Raw genomic sequence first — 25,239 nt, 5'->3', positions numbered from 1 at the left:
TTTGTATAGGGTGGATTTTGTGGGGCTTAAAGGAGGATGCTGGAGAAGAGGAACCTGAAGGTGACTATGGCCCAATGAGGGTTTGGACAGCAGTGGGAGTGAGGAAAAGGTGCAGACGGGCAATTCTAGAGAAGCAGGAATGGGCAGCCTCCCCCCGAAGGAAGGGACGTGGGATTAGAAGCTCGGCCTAGGGCCCACTCAACTTGTCCTCTGTTGGGTTCGTTCTCCGAGAGCAGCCTCCCTGGTGGATGGAAACGGGGGTAAGCGGGGATCTATGGTACAGAACCTCCAGCAGTAGTGCCAATGCAAGGGTGGTGCTTTAGGGCCTTAGTAGGGGAAAAGGACCTGGAAGCTCTGAAGGAGGGAGTTCCAGAGGTGAGGAACGCATGGCTGAAGACTCTGTCACCAATAGTAAGGCTGGGGATTCACCGTAAGGCCAGGTGTTCACAGGCCTCAGTAAACCCTTCCCTGAAATATGGACAACTCCTCATAAATTAGCTGAATTTTCCAATTACAAAGAAACTTCTTCTTAACCCTAACAAGAGCGCAACGTTTCTAATTGATCCAGTAATTTGTGCGTGGGGAGAAGGGGGGGTCGGAATTACTGTTACACCATTTGCTCTCTAACAGTGAAACGCCATGTAGTACATTTCTAAAACTCAAGTAACCGTTATCTGACAATTAACCTCCTCATTAACAGAATCCCAAGTCTCTCAGCAACCCTGGAGGAAGATGTGCTGTCAGCGTATTCCTACCTTTCACTCACACATGCCGGAACTTTAATAAAATTAATTCTCGGGATGTGGGCATCGCTGGCAAGGCCGGCATTTATTGCCCAGCCCCAGTTACCCTGAGAAGGTGGTGGTGAGCCGCCTTCTTCTTGAACTGCTGGTAACGGTTTGATACAAACTGAGTGACCACTTCAGAGGGCAGTTAGGAGTCAACCACATTGGTGTGGGTCTGGAGTCACAGACCGCACCTGGAGCACCGTGAGCAGTTCTGGGCACCACACCTTCGGAAGGATACATTGGCCCAGAAATTCGGCTCTCCACGGGTGAGTACGCACGGGGTACTCACCCATAGGCCGAATGGAAGTGCCGGTTTTCTGCATGCACTGCGCATGCGCGGGAAACCGGAACTTCCGATCCTCTGAACGAAGAGGTTCAGAGGTTGGACGCGCGCGCAGGAGAGGCTGCGCGTGCGCTTTGAACTTAGGTTTTTTTTACAGGTTTTCCCGGGAGGGTAAGCCTGCAGGATTTACACATTTAAAAAGCAGGCGTAAGGCCTGCTTTTTGCAAGGTAAGTGGTCAATTAATTAAAATTAAAACATTTTTTCCACAGGTTTATTATTTTTAAATACTTTAAAGCAAGGTAAGTTTATTTTTAGCCCCATTAGAAAATAAAATTATTTTTTTCAAAAATTTAAATTATTGTTTAAAATTGTTATTTAATGTAATTTATAGTTTATTTAAAAAGTGTGATTTAAAAAAAAAATTATTTGAAGGTTTACTACTACTTTGGGGCCCGTAGTATTTATAAGTTTTGTCAGGTCTTCCTGTCAATCTTATGAATGGGCTTTTCCCTCCTCCGATTGGCTGCCCATGGCTCACGTGATCCCAGGGGACGCATCGCACTAACTGCGCCCCTGGGACACACAAGCACAGCGCGCCGGCAGCTGGGCCAGGCCCTGGAGCGGAATTCCACGGGGCCCTACAGCTCAACTGGCGGTGCGCAAGGTAAGTGCAGGTCGGGGGCTTACACCCGCGGGAAGCCCCCGACCCGAATTTCTGGGCCAATGGCCTTGGAGGGAGTGCAGCGCAGGTTAACCAGAATGATACCCGGACTCCAGGGGTTAAGTTATGAGGAGAGATTAACAATCTAGGGTTGTATTTCCTAGAATTTAGAAGGTTAAGGGGTGATCTGATTGAAGTTTTCAGGATATTAAGCCAAACTGATAGGGTGGATAGAGAGAAACTATTTCCGCTGGTTGGGGAGTCTAGGACTAGGGGGCAGAGTCTAAAAATTAGAGCCAGACCTTTCAGGAGTGAAATTAGGAAACACTTCTACACACAAAGGGTGGTAGAAGTTTGGAACTCTCTTCCGCAAATGGCAATTGATGTTAGATCAATTGTTAATTTTAAATCGGAGATTTATAGATTTTTGTTAACCAAAGATATTAAGGGATATGGGGATGGGGTGGATACATGGAGTTAGATGGCAGATCAGCCATTATGTCATTGAATGGTGGAACAGGCTCGAGGGGCTGAATGGCCTCCTCCTGTTCCTGTGTATAGGCCCAGACCGGGTAAGGGCGGCAGGTTTCCTTCCCTGAAGGACATCAGTGAACCAGTCGGGTTTTTACGACAATCCGACAGTTTCATGGTCACTTTTACTGAGACCAGACTTTTATTTCCAGATTTATTTTTAAACTGTAAAGCACGAGAGTATGGGTCATGATTACTGAATAGGGGCGGACTTAATGGGGGCCTGCAGTCTTATACAGCGCTGCTGCTGCTTTCTGGGGGCTTGAAGTGAACCCCTGAAACGATTCAGTTAATACTAGACTTGGAGTGGATGTATGACACTTCCTTAGAAACTCCCAATTCAGATCAGGCACGGCCGACCTGGGAGTGTTTGACCCTGATAGCCAGTTTCACGTTCCAAAGACTTGAGCCCATAATCTAGGCTGACACTCCCAGTGCGGTACAGAGGGAGCGCTGCACTGATGGAGGGGCAGTACTGAGGGAGCGCTGCACTGTCGGAGGGGCAGTACCGAGGGAGCGCCGTACTGCCGGAGGGCCAGTACTGAGGGAGCGCTGCACTGTCGGAGGGGCAGTACTGAGGGAGTGCTGCACTGTCGGAGGTGCCGTCTTTCGAATGAGACGTTAAACCAAGGGTCCGTCTGCTCTCTCAGGTGGACGTAAAAGATCTCACGGGCACTATTCGAAGAAAAGCAGGGGAGTTCTCCACTTGTGTCCTGGCCAATACTTATCACTTGGTCAAAGAGGTAGGTTTTAAGGAGCGACTTAAAGGAGGAGAGAGAGAGGCGGAGAGGTTTAGGGAGGGAATTCCAGAGCTTAGGGCCCAGGCAGCTGAAGGCACGGCCACCAATGGTGGAGCGATTAAAATCGGGGATGCTCAAGAGGCCAGAATTGGAGGAGCGCAGAGATCTCGGAGGGTTGTAGGGCTGGAGCAGGTTACAGAGATAGGGAGGGGGCGAGGAGGCCACGGAGGGATTTGAACACAAGGATGAGAATTGTAAATGCGAGGCATTGGTGGACCTGGAGCCAATGGAGCTTCTCTTCAGCTTCTTTTATTTGTACTGTGCTGGTCTTCACTCAGACTCCAAGGGGTTTGTTTGCAATGCAAGGACAATATTTGGGAACCGTTAATTGTCAGCCAATTCCCATTATCCATTGTGAGTGGGATGGGGGGAGGGGTTTCTATTGTAGCAGACACAGGAGACACTGCTAGATTCTGAAATCCATCAAGACAGACAATCTCCAACCTCATCAAACCATTTTCCAGTCATTCCCATTATACAGAATGACTGATCTCGTCACACCTCAATGGATAATCTCCACCGAGCCAAAAAAAGCTCCCTTGTTTATTCCTGTCTACCACATTTTCCTACATCCAACACTCACGTCAGTCACCTTCCATATACGAAGAAAAATCTCTTCTAGAAGATAATATCATAGAACGTGTTGTATTGGTCTAGGGCGTAACTAGTAGAGATGAGCAGCAACCACAGGAATCTTGATCCAGCTCGAACCCTGATCTGGGCAGAATTTTTCTTCTTAAACCAGTTACATACTTGCTAGAATCTAGCTGTACATGTAATTAAGTATTGTATTATAAAATATTACAGCACGCTGGCTAGTTCACAGCAAACTCTCTATCTACGATAGCAAAATACTGCAGATGTTGGAAATCCAAAATAACAACAGAAAATGCTGGAAAAACTCAGCAGGTCAGGCAACATCCGTGGAGAGAAATTTGAGTTGACGTTTCGGGTTTGACCCTTCTTCAAAACTGGAGAGAAAAGGAACTAGATCGAAGGCAGGGCTGCGATCGGACAAAAGAATGAAAGAACCAAAAGAAGTAAAAGAGATTAGAAGCTAGACGAGATGGTAATATGCTGGGATTAGGTGTAAAGTGTACTGGCAGGGCAAAAGATAGCTGCCAGGTGTGAGAGAGAAACAAAAGGAAAGGGGGGGGAAGGAAAGGAGTGGAAAAATATAAGTAAAAATGAAATAGGGGCCGAGGTTATGATCTGAAATTGTTGAACTCGATATTGAGACCGGAAGGCTGCAGAGTGCCTAATCGGAAGATGAGGTGCTGTTCCTCGAGTTTACGTTGAGCTTCCGTGGAACAATACAAGAGGCCAAGGACGGTGAGGTCCGAGTGGGAATGGAGCGGTGAATTGAAATGACAGGCGACCGGAAGCTCGGGGTCACCCTTACGGACTGAACGGAGGTGTTCCGCATCTCTATCTACACATGGTACTGGAACAGCGAGCACTGAACAGGGTTAATATCAAAGCAACGAATGTGGTGCACTCAAAAAGTAAATGAGAAAATTAGTTCATCTTCAGCAGGACCTGCCCCTTTCCTGTCTGCCCCTTTCCTGTCTATCTCTGCACCACTTTATCTGCAACCGAGACAGATGGGAGCTATTCCCAAAATATGCGTCGGTGACCCCATCAGATTCACCCATGAGGTTGTAATGTTCCCCGCACCACACTTGGAAACATGATAAATATTCTTTAAAAAGGCAAATTGTCTGTACAGTTCAGCAATCGTGTTGTTAGGACATCGCCACCTTAGCAAAGAAACAAGCCTTATTACATTGCCAGTGGCGGAGCCCCTTAACGTATCATCACAGTCTACCAGCAGACCTCACAACCCAAGGACCATAAACCAGGTACTAGTGTCAACCCAAGGACTCAGCATTCAACCACTAAATTCAATCCTCAGAAAGAAAAAGCATTTTATTTGGTTCACAAAGTACAGCCCATCTTTCAATGATACAAAAATGCTTAGATAGTGAACAGAGTGGAGCCATTATTGATATCAGTCCCTGTTTCTCACAGAAAAAAGAGAGTTTGCACAGGAGTTGATCCCAAGGTTTTACTATGAAGATTGAAAAAGGTTGGTTCACACCCAACAGCCTCCCCGCCCCCCAATTCTGTCACTAAAGGTCAGTAATTCTCACAGTAACTATTACACCGAGGGGTGTTTACACACTGAACACTTCCGCCATTAACTGAAAGGGAGAAAGCCAATTTGGAAACTCGGCACCACCCATGGGATTCGATGGGCATGGAGTGGTAAACTTGTAGGTGCCCCATCACTTGTACAACTGCTGCCCGCTGCTGCTGGACGTGGACAAGCAGACCCGCTATTTCTAGCATTTTCTACTTTTCCTTCTGAAGTCCCGTTCGTTTCCCTCCCCTTTTGTTGAGCCCCTTGGTTTTTATTAGTTGTCTTGTCTGAACTCCCATCCGTAAACTTCATCCAAACCTCTGCTGCCCGTGTCCTAACTCGCACCAAGTCCCGTTCGCCCGTCACCCCCTGTGCTCACTGACCTACATTGGCTCCCGGTTAAGCAACGCCTCAATTTAAACATTCTCATCCTTGTTTTCAAATCCCTCCACGGCCTCGCCGCCTCCCTATCTCTGCAATCTCCTCCAGCCCCATAACCCACCGAGATCTCGGCGCTCCTCCAATTCTGGCCTCTTGCGCATCCCCGATTTTAATAGCTCCACCATTGGCGGCCGTGCCTTCAGCTGCCTGGGCCCTGAGCTCTGGAATTCCCTCCCTTAACCTCGCCGCCTCGCTCTCCTCTTTTAAGATGCTCCTTAAAACCTACTTCCTTGACCAAGCTTTGGATCACCTGTCCTGGTATCTCCTTATGAGACTCTGTGTCAAATTTTGTCTGATTTACGCTTCTGTGAAGGGCCTTGGGTTGTTTTACTGCGTTAAAGGCGCTATATAAATACAAGTTGTTGCTGTCAGTTTCATCACCGAGGTTCCAGCCCTTTACAATTGTTTGTGCAGCTACTTCCCGCACCAATAGGGTGGTCTCCTTCACTGCCAAGTTCAAGACACCTCAAAGAAATCAACCATGAAGCAGTTACTCTATTGGATTGTAAATGTCAGTGGGCTTAACCTCACCCAGGAACATTTTGGGACCTCCTGAGGTTGTGAAAGGCGCTATATAAATGCAAGCTCATTCTCTTCCTTTCTTTCTTTCTTTCAAGACGAGTGCATTGTGCCTGCTCCGTCCCGGGAAGGTGCAACTTCGGCACACCATCACCCTTGTCCTCCTGCTACCGATCCCCCTCCCATTCCCCAATGCCCTGGGAGAGGCAAAGAACGGGAGGGAAAAAAACCTCAGGAGAATGTGGGGGGGGGGGGGGGGTGGGGGGAAAGCTCTGGGAAATTCCTCTCCGATCCACCAAACGCGATCAAACAAGTGCCGCGATGACTGGGTGACCAGCTTAATATCACAGCAACGTGCTCAGTGTACGTCTTAAACTGATCTTTAGGGCTCGCACTGCTAGAACAATATGGAGATGGTGGGACCGGCTGCTCAGTGGAGGCCAGACACATCCCCCTGATGGGAGCAATTGGGGTTGTGGGTGTACGTCACCCAGTGCCTACTGGTAGGACCCTAGGAAGGACAGAGGATCAGAGGGATCTTGGTGTGAATGTACATAGATCCCTGAAGGCAGCAGGACAGGTAGATAAGGTGGTTAAGAAGGCACATGGGATACTTGCCTTCATTAGCCGAGGCATAGAATATAAGAGCAGGGAGGTTATGATGGAGCTGTACAAAATGCTAGTTAGGCCACAGCTGGAATACTGTGTGCAGTTCTGGTCACCACACTATAGGGGAGATGTGATTGCATTGGAGAGGGTGCAGAGGAGATTCACCAGGATGTTACCTGGGCTGGGGCGCTTCAGCTATGGAGAGAGACTGGACAGGCTGGGGTTGTTTTCCTTAGAGCAGAGAAGGCTGAGGGGGGACCTGATTGAGGTATACAAAATTATGAGGGGCATAGATAGGGTAGATAGAAAGGAACTTTTCCCCTTAATAGAGGGGTCAATAACCAGGGGGTATAGTTTCAAGGTAAGGGGCAGGAGGTTTAGAGGGTATTTGAGGAAATACTTTTTCACCCAGAGGGTGGTTGGAATCTGGAACTCACTGCCTGAAAGGGTGGTAGAAGCAGGAACCCTCACAACATTCAAGAAGCATTTAGACGAGCACTTGAAACACCATAGCATACAAGGGTACGGACCAAGTGCTGGAAAATGGGATTAGAATAGACAGGGCTTGATGGCCGGCGCAGAAACCCAATGAGGAGGGAAGTGAGGGGAGCTATAGGGAGAAAAATAACTAACAAAAAAAATGATGGCGGCAAACGGAAACAGTGATGAGTCGAAGAAAAGCTCACCGTGAATGCGATGACTGAAGCTCTTTCAAGCACTGAGAAGACTCACAACAGGTGAGGGAGCCTTGGAGGTCACCAGGTAGGCGAGAGGTGGCCAACAGCCACTCCACCACTTGCACAGAGTTCTTCTCATTATAACAGCTTCTTTGCCAAAGGAGAGATGATTTCAACAAAACTTGTAGGTAATCCTGAATGATACAAACGGACAGTGCATGTGCTGATATTCTCAATCGTTGCTTGTTGTTGTGTTCTGTAACTGGTTATGGGGGAGGAGAAGGTTGGGAGCTATTTTGTGTAGTACTCCCCTGGAAGTGGTGTCACAGAACTCCATTCAGATGCCTCCCATAGCCCACCTGCCCCCAGCCATGACTTCACAGGAGCTGAACTTGATGGCGCCACATCAGGGATAGTTTTCAACAACAACTTGTATTTATATAGCACCTTTAACTTAGTAAAACGTCCCAAGGCGCTGCACAGGAGTTTTAAGACAAAAATTTTGACACTGATCCACATAAGGATAAATTAGGGCAGGTGACCAAAAGCTTGGTCAAAGAGGTAGGTTTTAAGGAGCGTCTTAAAGGAGGAAAGAGAGGTAGCGAGGCGGAGAGGTTTAGGGAGGGAATTCCAGAGCTTAGGGCCCAGGCAACAGAAGGCACGGCCGCCAATGGTGGAGCGATTATAATCAGGGATGCTCAAGAGGGCAGAATTAGAGGAGCGCAGATATCTCAGGGGGGTTGTGGGGCTGAAGAAGATTACAGAGATAGGGAGGGGGCGAGGCCATGGAGGGATTTGAAAACAAGGATGAGAATTTTGAAATCGAGGCGTTGCTTAACCGGGAGCCAATGTAGGTCAGCGAGCACAGGGGTGATGGGTGAACAGGACTTGGTGCGAGTTAGGACGCGGGCAGCCGAGTTTTGGATGGCCTCAAGTTTACGTAGGGTGGAATGTGGGAGGCCGACCAGGAGTGTGTTGGAATAGTCCAGTCTAGAGGTAACACAGGCAGGGATGAGGGTTTCAGCAGCGGATGAGCTGAGACAAGGACGGAGACGGGCGATGTTACGGAGGGGGAAGTAGGCGGCCTGCAAGATGCCTGTTCTCAGACTCCCTGTTGCCAAGAGATTCAAGGCAGAATGCATAGTATTAAAGGCATGGCTGCTCAACATTCCCAAGTGCACAGATATCTCCCTTGATAACATTTAGGTTTAAGTTAAATTCAGGATAATGCACCTGCCCTTTAAGTAATTTTTAACTGGCTGATTTGTATTCAAACACGACATATTTACAAGCCCCGTTCCTGCAATATCATCTTTTGCGAGGTACTAGAAACATATTTTTTTCCACCAAAAGCAGCCATCTTATTGTGACATTCAAAACAACAACAGAACTAACATTACGTCCATCAGTAGCCAGTCTTCGAAAGATGGAATTCTGACTTATCACAACAGATCACGTCATAACTGCCTGTTTCATACTTGCAATTATTATTGTGAATTTCATGTTCATCAGCTGAGAAATGTCAGTGTTGGCAATGGAACATACTGCATTTTGGCTGCCACGGACAGCACAGGTCAGATATAGAGTAAAGCTCCCTCTACACTGTCCCATCAAACACTCCCAGGGCAGGTACAGCACGGGTCAGATACAGAGTAAAGCTCCCTCTACACTGTCCCATCAAACACTCCCAGGGCAGGTACAGCACAGGTCAGATACAGAGTAAAGCTCCCTCTACACTGTCCCATCAAACACTCCCAGGGCAGGTACAGCACGGGTTAGATACAGAGTAAAGCTCCCTCTACACTGTCCCATCAAACACTCCCAGGGCAGGTACAGCACAGGTTAGATACAGGGTAAAGCTCCCTCTACACTGTCCCATCAAACACTCCCAGGGCAGGTAAAGCACAGGTTAGATACAGAGTAAAGCTCCCTCTACACTGTCCCATCAAACACTCCCAGGGCAGGTACAGCACGGGTTAGATACAGAGTAAAGTTCCCTCTACACTGTCCCATCAAACACTCCCAGGGCAGGTAAAGCATGGGTTAGATAGAGAGTAAAGCTCCCGCTACACTGTCCCATCAAACACTCCCAGGGCAGGTACAGCACGGGTTAGATACAGAGTAAAGCTTCCTCTATACTGCCCCATCAAACACTCTCAGGGCAGGTATAGCATGGGTTAGATACAGAGTAAAGCTCCTACTACACTGCCCCATCAAACACTCCCAGGGCAGATACAGCATGGATTAGATACAGAGTAAAGCTCTCTCTACACTGTCCCCATCAAAAACTCCCAGGGCAGGTACAGCACGGGTTAGATACAGAGTAAAGCTCCCTCTACACTGTCCCATCAAACACTCCCAGGGCGGGTACAGCACAGGTTAGATACAGAGTAAAGCTCCCTCTACACTGTCCCATCAAACACTCCCAGGGCAGGTACAGCACGGGTTAGATACAGAGTAAAGCTCCCTCTACACTGTCCCATCAAACACTCCCAGGGCAGGTACAGCACGGGTTAGATACAGAGTAAAGCTCCCTCTACACTGTCCCATCAAACACTCCCAGGGCAGGTACAGCACGGGTTAGATACAGAGTAAAGCTCCCTCTACACTGTCCCATCAAACACTCCCAGGGCAGGTACAGCACGGGTTAGATACAGAGTAAAGCTCCCTCTACACTGTCCCATCAAACAATGTCCAGCCTCAGAACCCCTTTAACATCAGTGATGACACCAGTCATCTGATGACCTCGACAAGTGAGACTGACAATTGAGCCCCAAATCTTAACAAAAATGAAACGTGACTGTTACAGGCAGCGACGCTATTATTCCCACCTACTGGATGGAGCCCAGTGGCAAATATTCTGATTTTTTTTTCGCATTGTTGCATAAAACACCCTTAAAGGGTTCATCCCATCAAGACTGAAATACTTGGCAGTTTTTGATCAACACAGGCAACCTGTAAGATGAAGTTGTAGAAAATATACAATCAGCAGGCCAGTAAATATCAGGACCTGGCTTGGGGGATGGTGGGGTGAGGAATACCTGGCTACACAACACACAAATCCAAAGGCCATGAGTCCAACACTGAGCATTCATCCAACTCATTAAAGCCCATCCATTATTTGGTTCTGTTTCATCTTGGAAAGCACAGAAAGCAACGTCCGGTATCAAGATGGGCAGAGTGTCCCATGAACAGGTGATTTATAATATTCAACAAGAGGTGCAACGCGTCATAGATGCAAAACTACAATAAACATTTGATAAGCATTCAAGGATATCCAGTGGATCAACAACAGCAGAGGATGATGTTACAGGAGAGGTCCAGGCCACCTTCTGTATGTCACAATATGAACAGTGATAGTCGTTTAACACATGGAACAGAGGAACATAGGAACAGGAGGAGGCCATTCAGCCCCTCGAGCCTGTTCCGCCATTCAATGACATCATGGCTGATCTGTGACCTAACTCCATCTACCCGCCTTTGCCCCATATCCCTTAATATCTTTAGTTAACAAAAATCTATCAATCTCAGATTTAAAATTAACAATTGATCTAGCATCAGTTGCCGTTTGCGGAAGAGAGTTCCAAACTTCTCCCACCCTTTGTGTGTAGAAGCGTTTCCTAATTTCACTCCTGAAAGGTCTGGCTCTAATTTTTAGACTCTGCCCCCAGTCCGAGACTCCCCAACCAGCAGAAATAGTTTCTCTCTATCTACCTTATCTGTTTGGCTTAATATCCTGAAAACTTTGATCAGATCACCCCTTAACCTTCTAAATTCATGGGAATACAACCCTAATTTGTGTAATCTCTCCTCGTAACTTAACCCCTGAAGTCCGGGTATAATTCTGGTAAACCTGCGCTGCACTCCCTCCAAGGCCATATCCTTCCGAAGGAACTCACCATTTTTCTTTTGCAAATTAAAACAAGAGATTTGAGGCCAACGCTGATAACCATTGCCAAAGGAGGTTACAACAGTCACTGGAGGATACCCAATGTTGAGGGCACGACTCCACTGTCTGCGAGGGGGTAAGACTGCAAGCAGGGGACATCATATTTTTTTACTCAAAGGTCCATTTTAAAAAAAGAAAGAGGAAGTTGTTTGGCCTTCTTTATGGCACCGAGCTTGTTCAGAAGGCCCTACTCGATTCCTGGGGATAAGCAGACAATAGTGTTACTTCTGTTGCCCACTGTTCTTCCTCACAGAGCATGCTGACACCAATTAGCACAAGATTGTGAAAAACTCCTTTGTAACACCTGAAGGCTTTCAAACCAATCATGCTTAGCTCTTGGATCCCAGGTTGCAACAAGACTGAAGACGGGAAACTGCATAAAAACAAAAACTCCAGACATCTGGAACCTAACTCTCAACTTTCTGTCCAAGGTCCTTTCAATTGAATATATTCTCCTCCCCTCCCCCATCCACACCACTAACTTGCATTTTGCTAAACCTCGATGCCAAATTATTCCTTTTTCCTTTTGAAAACACAAACACTCACAACACAAACTTCAGATGAAATGGACCTTGGCGAATCCTGAGTTAACGCGAGCGACCCCTGGGCGAAGCCATTGTAAATCAGAAAGAGTTAACGTTTAAAAACCAGGGCCACCTGAGATCAGGAGAGGTTCAATCCTGTAGCCCTTTGTTACTGGAAGTGCCAGTTATGTTGACAAAAAGAAGATTATAAACCCAACACATGTCTGTAAAAAAAAAAATGATCTTTTTAAAAACATCTAAAAAATTTTTTTTTAAGAGCTTAAAATGGCAACACAACACATCTGCACTGTGCCTGAAGTTTTGACATATATTTCAATAGACCAAAATGAACCTTTTTCAAAAAAAATCCTGTGCATTTCAGTTTACAACCAGAATGAGTCATATTTGACTTTTAAATGACAAGGGTGGTGACGTCATTACTTTTTTTTAGTCATGTATTTTAAGGTTGGATTCTATATAATATTTTTCTCTTTCTTAAAAAAAAGTCGAGGGGAGGGAAGGAATTTTGACCGGAAGGAGCTCCAAGCAAAAAAGGGAAATAAGAACACCCAATTCAGTCACCTATGTTTAATAACAAGGTGGTTTATTCCAGCAGATATTAACGTCTCCCCCCCCCCCCCGGACCCCCACCCCTCCCCTTCCCAACTCTATTTATTGCAGTAAGCATTCACCCCGCCCCAGAGGATATGTCCAGCCCATCCCACTGCAATCCAACCTGTAATTGATGAAATTGCGCCACCGTGAGCTATAGATCCGCTCCATCAAACTCCAATTCATCTGATCGCTTTTAATAATTAAATGAATATATATATATATATAATTTTTTTTGCATAATGGAAAAGCGAGCAGGTCCATAATTACAACGGAGCCTAGACACAAAAAAAAATCTCCCTACTGTGTTGGGAGCTGAAATCCAAATTCTTTTGAAATAGCCCCCTTCCTTCAAACGGTGCATGTTTCAAGCTGTAGAATGATCCCATTTTCATTCAAAATCTTTCCCTGGGCGTCGAAACACTGGGAATATCCGCTCCTTTCATTTCCCCTTATCCCTTTCCTTCTAATTTTTTTAAATTCCAATTTGTCCTCTCTCCTTCCTTCTGTTACACCAATCGCACAGGTTTCAACATTCCTTTCGATCCTGACCATCTTTATTTCTGGCTGGGATTGTTGTTTCATTTGGGGAGGTATTTTTTTGGGGGGGTGGGGGTGTGGGTGGGGAGGAGGTGCAATCGTTTCATTTCATTTATTGCCCCCCCACCAAAAAAGCAGGCATTAACCTAAAAGAAGAAATGTACCCATTTTGTCTTTGATAAGAATTAATTCGGACACACCCAAAATGGCTGTTTCCTAGCTCATTGCAATAAAAAAAGCTTGTTAAAAAAAAATCCTGAAAAAAAGAACTGGATCCTCCTTTTATATAAAAAAAATTGAAATTAATATTTCATTAAGCACCAGGCTGGTTCCTCATTCAAAGATCCCCATGTGTGAATAATGGCATGTTGCTCCAATGATTCCCTTTTGGGTTGACTCAAAATACCTCTGATTAATTCGTGCTATTGATTTTTTGGGGGTGGAAAAACATATAGTATTCAGCATGTTACCCTGCTGCAGAATATGTTAACGTAAACCTGGATGGTGGAAGGGGGAAAGATGCAGAATGCGTCAAAGAGCACTATTGAGGGAAGTCATTTTGCTATTCATCCCATGTTCGGCCATCAGTCTCCCATTACAATCAACATGGGGGAATGGGGGGGGGGAGTGAAGAGAAAGAGAGGGTGTGTAAAGGGGGAAGGGGTGGGAAGGATGGGGATGGGGGGGGGTGAAATACCTTCAAGACAGCACGTTCTCCATAATCCAGAGTGGGTCATCACTTCTTCGCTCTTTTTGCTGGTCTCATTTTCACTGACAGTCTTGCTTTTGCAGACCCCCCTGGAATATAGCCAGTAGTCCGTTCCTACAGCAATGGTCATTAGACTGAAGGCAGCAAAAGCACCCACAGTGGTGAGGAGCATCTGCACACCGCGGTCAAACAGCCCCATAATTCTTCATTATATTCCGACACACACACACAACACTCTCTCTCTCTCTCTCCTTTTCTCTCTCAGGTAGATGAGAAAATATCCCCTTCAAAAACTGAAAATGGGGAAAAAGAGATCAAAAGGTGAGGGAGGGGAGGGGAGGGGGGGCAGAGGAGGGACCACTTCCAGTTCCAATCCAATATATATATATATATATAATTTATAGATATTTTCTATTAAAAAACAAAGGAAAGCCCAAAAATAGATAAGTTAATCCTTTTTTCTAAAATTCTGATCCCCAGTTTCCATAAGTGATGGCTATTTTTGAGAGAGCTTCAGAAGAAAGATGGGGATGAGCAGTAGCATCGGTGCAGCAGCTCCTCATCAGGACCTAAGGAGATGGAGCCAGCATCAATACAGCCGCCTTTTGCCGCCTTGCTTAGAGTTCTGTCCAACGCCATGAAATCCTTCCAGTTATCTTGTTCTCAGAGAAGCACGGGGTTGATATCGTACATATATATATTGTTTTTTTTTTCTTTTTTTGAATAAAGCTTAGACTTGGAGAGGAGCGGAGAGAATTCTCATGTAGCTCATGCTTGGTGAAGACATTGAGTTGCCCAGCCTGTGGTGCTGAAATGGACAGCTCCCTTTTCAAATCGTCTTGTTCAAGGATAGCTCCTGGGACTCATTCTTTCTCTTGTCTCTCGCTCTCTCTTTTTCTTCTTCTTTCTTCCTCCCCACCTTCTTTTTCTGGTCCCCCGGTCCTCTTCTTCTCTCTCTCTCTCTCTCTCTCTCTCTTTCTCTCTCCCTCTCGGTACCTGGCAAGAACAGCTCCCAGGCTCCGGAGCAAAAAGAAGGCGTTGCTAGTCCTCCCGAGCCTTCCTCGTCACTCCAACGGTACGTGCCCACAGCTCCCAATGCAGCCCTCACATCGCAATTAGACCGGTACACAAAAAAAAGAGGAAAAAAAAAATCACATGGTTCTGGGCAAAGAGAAGTAAAGATCAGCATGTGGAAGGGAATTTTAAAAAAAAGTTAAAGCATAATTCTTGCAGTCACAAGGACTCGCCTGCCAATTACTTCCCCCACATTCAACCAAAACTAGGGGTCACCAATATAAGAGAGTCACTAATAAATCCAATGGGGAATTCAGGAGAAACTTCTTTACCCAGAGAGTGGTGAGAATGTGGAACTCACTACCACAGGGAGTGGTTGAGGCGAATCGCACAGATGCATTTAAGGGGAAGCTGGATAAACACATGAGGGAGAAAGGAATCGAAGGATATGGTGATAGGGTGAGATGAAGAGAGTGGGAGGAGGCTGGTGTGGAGCATAAACACCGGCACGGACCAGTTGGGCCGAATGGCCTGTTTCTGTGCTGTACATTCTGTGTAATTCTATGTAATATACTCCTGTTCAAACCATCAATTGTCCAACAGTCCAGCTCTGCCACACATCCCTTTATAATTCAATTCTGACCCGCGTATAGGAGCAGATTTTTATGCATTAACCAAGTGGCTAATAATATTTTTTTAAATTTGTTTATGGGATGTGGGCGTCGCTGGCCAGTCCCAGCATTTATTGCCCATCCCTAATTGCCCCTTGAGAAGGTGGTGGTGAGCCGCCTTCTTGAACCGCTGCAGTCCGTGTGGTGAAGGTGCTCCCACGGTGCTGTTAGGGAGGGAGTTCCAGGATTTTGACCCAGCGATGAGGAAGGAACGGCCGACATATTTCCAAGTCGGGATGGTGTGTGACTTGGAGGGGAACTTGGAGAATTCAGGGAACGCGAGTTCAAATCCCAGAATGGCAGTTTGAGAATTTTAATTTTTTTCAGTATTTGAAAATAAAAAGCTGGGATCAGTAATGGTGACCGAGAGAGAGGCTGTCGGATTGTCGTTAAAAACCCAACGGGTTCACTCATGTCGTTGAGGGAAGGAAACCTGCCGTCCTTACCCGGTCTGGGCCGATGTGTGACTCCAGTCCCACTCCAACATGGTTGACTCTTAACTGCTCCTCTGAAGTGGCCCAGCGAGACACTCAGTCAAGGCAACTAGGGACGGGCAATAAATGCCGACCTTGCCAGCGACGCCCACATCCCAAGAATGATATTTTTTTAATTCACTGCAACTCCACAGATTTCTTGACCCAGGCACTGTGCGGGTCATTTTGATTCCGGAATGATATTCTAGTGTTCCAAACTTTCCACGGTACATAAGAACATAAGAAATAGGAGCAGGAGTCGGCCATCCGACCCCTCGAGCCTGCTCCGCCATTCAATAAGATTGTGACTGATCTGATCTTGGCCTCAACTCCACTTCCCTGCCCGCTCCCCATAAACCTCGACTCCCTTATCGTTCAAATATCTGTCTATCTCTGCCTTGAATATATTCAATGACTCCGCCTCCACAGCTCTCTGGGGCAGAAAATTCCAAAGATTCACGACCCTCAGAGAAGAAATTCCTCCTCATCTCTGTTTTAAATGGGCGACCCCTTATTCTGAGACTGTGCCCCTTAGTTCTAGATTCCCCCTCGAGGGGAAACATCCTCCCCACATCCACTCTGTCAAGCCACCCTCAGAATCTTATACATTTCAATAATACAGGGAATTCCGAAACCACATGTGGCATTTAAATGCATAAAATTTTCTCTGCATGATTGGCACTAACAGGGTGTTATTAATGAACACTAAAGCAGCTTCTTGTGGGTTTTCCATCGATCTCGATTATTTTTAGTTCTACCTCCTTTTAGGAGAAAATTCCAAACAAATCACACTTTTTGGAAGGGTAGCGGGCGGGGAAGGATTCTTCGCTCTTGCTGTCCTCCAATCCTTGTTGTGGCGTCTCCGATACTAAAATTGTGAAAATTGCAAAACTGTTGTAAGTCCCTGAAAATAATGCGAATCAGGAAATGTTACAGCGCACTGGAACAATAACAACACCTTGCATTTACACAGCGCCTTTAATGTAGTAAAACGTTCCAAGGCGCTGCACAGGAGCGATTATCAGACAAAATTTGACACCGAGCCACATAAGGAGATAGTAGGACAGGTCTTGGTCAAAGAGGTTGGTTTTAAGGAGCGTCTTAAAGGAGGAGAGCAAGGCGGAGAGGAGGAACAATTAACTTGGCATCAAAGTTTCAAATGTGAATTTGGTCAGGTTTCCCCCAACTGAGATACCTTCGATAGTTTGGCAATATCACAGAATAACCAGGAATCAACTCCATCATAGTCATGTCAGTACATAGGTTCAGCACAACCTTTCATTTTCAAACTTTATAATTTCCTGTTGCTGGGCACTTGACATTTGTTTCCATCCCTGGCAATTCTTTATCCGATGTTGCTCAGAAACCCCTAGTTCATTCGTTTGCCTTTACAGTCAGATGGGAATGGGACATTTTACAATTTTTATCACTGGTGTTAGCATCAAACACTCCCCGGGCAGGTACAGCATGGGTTAGATACAGAGTAAAACTCCCTCTACACTGTCCCATCAAACACTCTCGGGGCAGGTACAGCACGGGTTAGATGCAGAATAAAGCTCCCTCTACACTGTCCCATCAAACACTCTCGGGGCAGGTACAGCACGGGTTAGATACAGAGTAAAGCTCCCTCTACACTGTCCCATCAAACACTCCCAGGGCAGGTACAGCACGGGTTAGATACAGAGTAAAGCTCCCTCTACACTGTCCCATCAAACACTCCCAGGGCAGGTACAGCACGGGTTAGATACAGAGTAAATCTCCCTCTACACTGTCCCATCAAACACTCCCAGGGCAGGTACAGCACGGGTTAGATACAGAGTAAAGCTCCCTCTACACTGTCCCATCAAACACTCCCCGGGCAGGTACAGCATGGGTTAGATACAGAGTAAAGCTCCCGCTACACTGTCCCATCAAACACTCCCCGGGCAGGTACAGCACGGGTTAGATACAGAGTAAAGCTCCCTCTACACTGTCCCATCAAACACTCTCAGGGAAGGTACAGCACAGGTTAGATACAGAGTAAAGCTCCCTCTACACTGTCCCATCAAACACTCCCCGGGCAGGTACAGCACGGGTTAGATACAGAGTAAAGCTCCCTCTACACTATCCCATCAAACACTCCCAGGGCAGGTACAGCATGGGTTAGGTTCCGAGTAAAACTCCCCCTACACTGTCCCCATCAAACACTCCCAGGGCAGGTACAGCACGGGTTAGATACAGAGTAACGCTCCCTCTACACTGTCCCATCAAACACTCCCAGGGCAGGTACAGCACGGGTTAGATACCGAGTAAAACTCCCCCTACACTGTCCCCAGCAAACACTCCCAGGGCAGGTACAGCACGGGTTAGATACAGATTAAAGCTCGCTCTACACTGTCCCATCAAACACTCCCAGGGCAGGTACAGCACAGGTTAGATACAGAGTAAAGCTCCCTCTACACTGTCCCATCAAACACTCCCAGGACAGATACAGCATGGGTTAGATACAGAGTAAAGTTCCCTTTATACTGTCCCATCAAACACTCCCAGGGCAGGTACAGCACGGGTTAGATACAGAGTAAAGCTCCCTCTACACTGTCCCATCAAACACTCCCAGGGCAGGTACAGCACGGGTTAGATACAGAGTAAAGCTGCCTCTACACTGTCCCATCAAACACTCTCGGAGCAGGTACAGCACGGGTTAGATACAGAATAAAGCTCCCTCTACACTGTCCCATCAAACACTCTCGGGGCAGGTACAGCACGGGTTAGATACAGAGTAAATCTCCCTCTACACTGTCCCATCAAACACTCCCAGGGCAGGTACAGCACGGGTTAGATACAGAGTAAAGCTCCCTCTACACTGTCCCATCAAACACTCCCCGGGCAGGTACAGCACGGGTTAGATACAGAGTAAAGCTCCCGCTACACTGTCCCATCAAACACTCCCCGGGCAGGTACAGCACGGGTTAGATACAGAGTAAAGCTCCCTCTACACTGTCCCATCAAACACTCCCAGGGCAGGTACAGCATGGGTTAGATACAGAGTAAACCTCCCTCTACACTGTCCCATCAAACACTCCCAGGGCAGGTTCAGCATGGGTTAGATACAGAGTAAAGCTCCCTCTACACTGTCCCATCAAACACTCCCCAGCAAGGTACAGCACGGGTTAGATACGGAGTAAAACTCCCTCTACACTGTCCCATCAAACACTCCCAGGGCAGGTACAGCATGGGTTAGATACAGAGTAAAGCTCCCACACACTGTCCCATCAAACACTCTCAGGGAAGGTGCAGCACGGGTTAGATACAGAGTAAAGCTCCCTCTACACTGTCCCATCAAACACTCCCAGGGCAGGTACAGCATGGGTTAGATGCAGAGTAAAGCTCCCTTTACACTGTCCCATCAAACACTCCCAGGGAAGGTACAGCACAGGTTAGATACAGAGTAAAGCTCCCTCTACACTGTCCCATCAAACACTCCCAGGGCAGGTACAGCACGGGTTAGATACAGAGTAAAGCTCCCTCTACACCATCCCATCAAACACTCCCAGGGCAGGTACAGCACAGGTTAGATACCGAGTAAAACTCCCCCTACACTGTCCCCAGCAAACACTCCCAGGGCAGGTACAGCACAGGTTAGATACAGATTAAAGCTCGCTCTACACTGTCCCATCAAACACTCCCAGGGCAGGTACAGCACAGGTTAGATACATAGTAAAGCTCCCTCTACACTGTCCCATCAAACACTCCCAGGACAGGTACAGCACGGGTTAGATACAGAGTAAAGTTCCCTTTATACTGTCCCATCAAACACTCCCAGGGCAGGTACAGCACGGGTTAGATACAGAGTGAAGCTCCCTCTGCACTGTCCCATCAAACACTCCCAGGGCAGGTACAGCACAGGTTAGATACAGAGTAAAGCTCCCTCTACACTGTCCCATCAAACACTCCCAGGGCAGGTACAGCACGGGTTAGATACAGAGTAAAGCTGCCTCTACACTGTCCCATCAAACACTCCCAGGACAGGTACAGCACGGATTAGATGCAGAGTAAAGCTCCCTCTACACTGTCCCATCAAACGCTCCCAGGGCAGGTACAGCACGGGTTAAATACAGAGTAAAGCTCCCTCTACACTGTCCCATCAAACACTCCCAGGGCAGGTGCAGCACGGGTTAGATACAGAGTAAAGCTCCCTCTACGCTGTCCCATCAAACACTCCCAGGGCAGGTACAGCACGGGTTGGATGTAGGGTTCATTTCCCTCTCTATGTTACCCATTAGCTCCCCCAGGTCAGGTACAGCTGAAGATAAAGCTCATTGTGCTCTGCCCCAAACTGTGCCTGAACCCCAAACTCGAGTCAGTGTGCCATTTCCTCCATGTCCCACACCGGCCAGTGTTACCATCGCTCTCAGTGGCATTGCCAATTTTTGCCAAACTGTGGACAGTTATGCCCTTCGGGTATCAGAAGCTGGGTAAAGGCAGCGCGGTTTAAAGATATGTGGGTGCTTTAAAACCTCTCGGTGAGAAAAGACTTTCATCCCATCAACGTGAGCTACAATCAGACTCATGATGAGGTGAAATTCCTGGATTGCAACCCAGCTGTCCTCAACAGGAGAGTTTAAACTTGATAGTGAAGCTGTTTAATGCTACTGGGATTAAATATCAATCTCCCCAAGGAGCCGGTTGTAATCATTAGCATTGTTTGCAGAAGTTGTGATACATCCTAGAGGAGAGAGCCTCTGCTCGGAAGGAAGCAATTAGGCTTGCAATTCAATCCTGGGGTTCAAGTGAGTTTAACAGCGTACTCGAGTTTCACTCTCATGCCGAGTGATGTTATCTGAATCCTCTGATTAAATTACAACCTTCTTACTCCCAAGAACCAACGAGGTGACATGTATCTCTGCTTCAAACAAGACAGTGCGAGATACTCGGGAAAGGAATTCAGAAAATGGAGCTTTGAAAAGCCGGTGCCTTGGAGCACAGTCACACTCTGCCCCCTGGAACAGTGGCGTGTTTGCTGGCTCCACACTTTGCTGAGTTCCCTATCTCGGCTGTATTGCTGCGAATAGGTCAGGCAGCTCCTCGAGGGGGAGGGAGTTTGGGAGTGACCTCCGAGCCACTCTTGCCCAGTGGCCAGTTTAGATTGCTATTGTTGTCGGCCGGAAACTGGTCACTCTTTCTCCCTGTTACATCGAGTTACATCGAATTTACAGCACAGAAACAGGCCATTCGACCCAACTGGTCCGTGCCGGTGTTTATGCTCCACACCAGCCTCCTCCCACCCCTCCTCATCTCACCCTATCAGCATTCCCTTCTATTCCTTTCTCCATTGTGTGTTTATCCAGCTTTCCCTTAAATGCATCTATAATATTCGCTTCAACCACTCCCTGTGGTAGCGAGTTCCACATTCTCACCACTCTCTGGGTAAGAAGGCAAATGGTATGTTGGCCTTTGTAGTGAGAGGGTTTGAGTACAGGAACAAGGATGTCTTGCTGCAGTTGTACAGGGCCTTGGTGAGACCACACCTTGAGTATTGTGTGCAGTTTTGGTCGCCTTATCTGAGGAAGGATATTCTTGCCATGGAGGGAGTGCAGAGAAGATTCGCCAGACTGATACCTGGGATGGCAGGAATGACGTATGAGGAGAGATTGGGTCAATTGGGCTTGTACTCGCTGGAGTTTAGAAGAATGAGAGGGGATCTCATTGAAACTTATAAAATTCTAACAGGACTAGACAGACTAGATGCAGGAAGGATGTTCCCGATGGTCAGGGAGTCTAGAACCAGGGGTCACAGTCTAAGGATAAGGGGTAGGCCATTTAGGACAGAAATGAGGAGGAATTTCTTCACCCAGAGAGTGGTGAACCTGTGGAATTCTCTACCACAGAAGGCAGTTGAGGCCAATTCATTAAATATATTCAAGAAGGAGTTAGATATATTTCTTAAGGCTAAAGGGATCAAGGGAAATGGGGAGAAGGCAGGGACAGGGTACTGAGTTTGGATGATCAGCCATGATCACATTGAATGGCGGAACAGGCTCGAGGGGCCGAATGGCCTCCTCCTGCTCCTATCTTCTATGTTTCTAAAGAAGCTTCTCCTGAATTCCCTACTGGATTTATTAGTGACTATCTTATATTTATGCTCCCTAGTTCTGGTCTTCCCACCCAGAAGTGGAAACATCTTTTCTGCGTCTAACCTATCGAACCTCTTCATGATTTTAAAGACCGCTATTAGGTCACTCCTCAGCCTTCTCTGTTCTAGAGAAAAGAGTGCCAGCCTGTTCAGCCTTTCCTGATAGTTGTACCCTTTCAGTGTTGCCCTCTAATGAGGTGCAGTGTTGCTGCACTCTGAGCTCATTAACCCAGACAAAGGCATCTCCACGAAATGTGTCAGAATAACATCTTCAAAGTTGGCCAATCTCATTCAAAAGCCTGTTTTGCATCACCGACTGGTACTGTAAGCAGCTGTCAATGACAAGCCAAATTTCTCAACACAGAACCGGCGATCCTGTTCCTATACTGATGCAGAAACATAGACCCCCAACTGGAGTATTGTTACTGTCCAGTGTAGTTTCAACAGACTGACAAACACAGCACTAAAAACCGTCTGTAAATGATTCGCAAAGCCTGCTCCTCTCGAAGAGCTCCTGTGCACCTTGGCCTGAATTTTCCACCAGTTGACCGTAATCTAATCCAAACACCATCCTTAAAGAAAGGAAGACTTGCATTTCTATAGCGCCTTTCACAACCTCAGGACGTCCCAAAGCGGTTTACAGCCAATGAAGTACTTTTGAAGTGTGGTCACTGTTGTAATGTAGGAAACGGAGCAGACAATTTCCGCACAGCAAGCTCCCACAAACAGCAATGTGATAAATGACCAGATAATCTGCTTTAGAGATGTTGGTTGAGGGATTATATATTGGCCAGGACACCGGGGAGAACTCCCCTGCTCTTCTTTGAATAGCACTGTGGGATCTTTGACGTTCAGGTCAGGCGGTTTAAGGTCTCATCCAAAAAACGGCACCTCCGGCCGTGCAGCACTCCCTCGGCACTGCACTGGGAGTGTCAGCCTGGATTATGTGCTCAAGTCTACAGAGTGGGGCTCGAGACCACGATCTTCTGACTCAGAGGTAAGAATGCTACCCAATGAGCCATGACTGTTTCCTTGCACTTCTACTTATAGGCTTTGAAGCTAAAACGTGCAAGAATGAGGGGACTGAGCACAAGAGTGGGATTAGACTGGGTGGGATATTAAAGGGTACGGGGAGTGAGGGGGAGAGTGGGATTAGACTGGGTGGGATATTAAAGGGTACGGGGAGTGAGGGGGAGAGTGGGATTAGACTGGGTGGGATATTAAAGGGTACGGGGAGTGAGGGGAAGAGTGGGATTAGACTGGGTGGGATATTACAGGGTACGGGGAGTGAGGGGGAGAGTGGGATTACATTGGGTGGGATATTAAAGGGTGCGGGGAGTGAGGGGGAGAGTGGGATTAGTTGGGTGGGATATTAAAGGGTACGGGGAGTGAGGGGGAGAGTGGGATTAGACTGGGTGGGATATTAAAGGGTGCGGGGAGTGAGGGGGAGAGTGGGATTAGACTGGGTGGGATATTAAAGGGTGTGGGGAGTGAGGGGGAGAGTGGGATTAGACTGGGTGGGATATTAAAGGGTACGGGGAGTGAGAGGGAGAGTGGGGTTAGACTGGGTGGGATATTAAAGGGTGTGGGGAGTGAGGGGGAGAGTGGGATTAGACTGGGTGGGATATTAAAGGGTACGGGGAGTGAGGGGGAGAGTGGGGTTAGACTGGGTGGGATATTAAAGGGTGTGGGGAGTGAGGGGGAGAGTGGGATTAGACTGGGTGGGATATTAAAGGGTACGGGGAGTGAGGGGGAGAGTGGGATTAGACTGGGTGGGATATTAAAGGGTACGGGGAGTGAGGGGGAGAGTGGGATTAGACTGGGTGGGATATTAAAGGGTACGGGGAGTGAGGGGGAGAGTGGGATTAGACTGGGTGGGATATTAAAGGGTACGGGGAGTGAGGGGGAGAGTGGGATTAGACTGGGTGGGATATTAAAGGGTGTGGGGAGTGAGGGGGAGAGTGGGATTAGACTGGGTGGGATATTAAAGGGTGTGGGGAGTGAGGGGGAGAGTGGGATTAGACTGGGTGGGATATTAAAGGGTGCGGGGAGTGAGGGGGAGAGTGGGATTAGACTGGGTGGGATATTAAAGGGTACGGGGAGTGAGGGGGAGAGTGGGATTAGACTGGGTGGGATATTAAAGGGTGTGGGGAGTGAGGGGGAGAGTGGGATTAGACTGGGTGGGATATTAAAGGGTACGGGGAGTGAGGGGGAGAGTGGGCTTAGACTGGGTGGGATATTAAAGGGTACGGGGAGTGAGGGGGAGAGTGGGATTAGACTGGGTGGGATATTAAAGGGTACGGGGAGTGAGGGGGAGAGTGGGATTAGACTGGGTGGGATATTAAAGGGTACGGGGAGTGAGGGGGAGAGTGGGATTAGACTGGGTGGGATATTAAAGGGTACGGGGGGTGAGGGGGAGAGTGGGATTAGACTGGGTGGGATATTAAAGGGTGTGGGGAGTGAGGGGGAGAGTGGGATTAGACTGGGTGGGATATTAAAGGGTACGGGGAGTGAGGGGGAGAGTGGGATTACATTGGGTGGGATATTAAAGGGTGTGGGGAGTGAGGGGGAGAGTGGGATTACATTGGGTGGGATATTAAAGGGTGTGGGGAGTGAGGGGGAGAGTGGGATTAGACTGGGTGGGATATTAAAGGGTGTGGGGAGTGAGGGGAGAGTGGGATTAGACTGGGTGGGATATTAAAGGGTACGGGGAGTGAGGGGGAGAGTGGGATTAGACTGGGTGGGATATTAAAGGGTACGGGGAGTGAGGGGGAGAGTGGGATTAGACTGGGTGGGATATTAAAGGGTGCGGGGAGTGAGGGGGAGAGTGGGATTAGACTGGGTGGGATATTAAAGGGTACAGGGAGTGAGGGGGAGAGTGGGATTAGACTGGGTGGGATATTAAAGGGTACGGGGAGTGAGGGGGAGATTGGGGTTAGACTGGGTGGGATATTAAAGGGTGTGGGGAGTGAGGGGGAGAGTGGGATTAGACTGGGTGGGATATTAAAGGGTGTGGGGAGTGAGGGGGAGAGTGGGATTACATTGGGTGGGATATTAAAGGGTGTGGGGAGTGAGGGGGAGAGTGGGATTACATTGGGTGGGATATTAAAGGGTGTGGGGAGTGAGGGGGAGAGTGGGATTACATTGGGTGGGATATTAAAGGGTACGGGGAGTGAGGGGGC

The 25,239-nt window shown here is 47.7% G+C and overlaps 1 protein-coding gene across 1 annotated transcript in view; it reads right to left on the bottom strand.

Moving 5' to 3' along the window:
• The window catches only part of cacng2a (calcium channel, voltage-dependent, gamma subunit 2a), a 126,831-nt gene extending 111,943 nt beyond the window's left edge, over positions 1 to 14,888 (bottom strand). The window contains exon 1 of the mRNA XM_085968990.1: positions 13,776 to 14,888. Coding sequence (XP_085825116.1) covers positions 13,776 to 13,986 — 211 coding nt within the window. The 5' untranslated portion in view covers positions 13,987 to 14,888. The remainder of the gene's footprint in view (positions 1 to 13,775) is intronic.
• Between the last annotated feature and the right edge of the window lie 10,351 nt (positions 14,889 to 25,239).

The sequence above is a fragment of the Somniosus microcephalus genome, chromosome 28 (assembly GCF_052327205.1).
Source record: "Somniosus microcephalus isolate GS21.2 chromosome 28, FLI_Smic_1.0, whole genome shotgun sequence".
NCBI classification, from domain to species: Eukaryota; Metazoa; Chordata; class Chondrichthyes; order Squaliformes; family Somniosidae; genus Somniosus; species Somniosus microcephalus.
The sequence above is the reverse complement of the archived record's forward strand: the minus strand, read 5'-3'. Positions and strand labels throughout refer to the sequence as shown.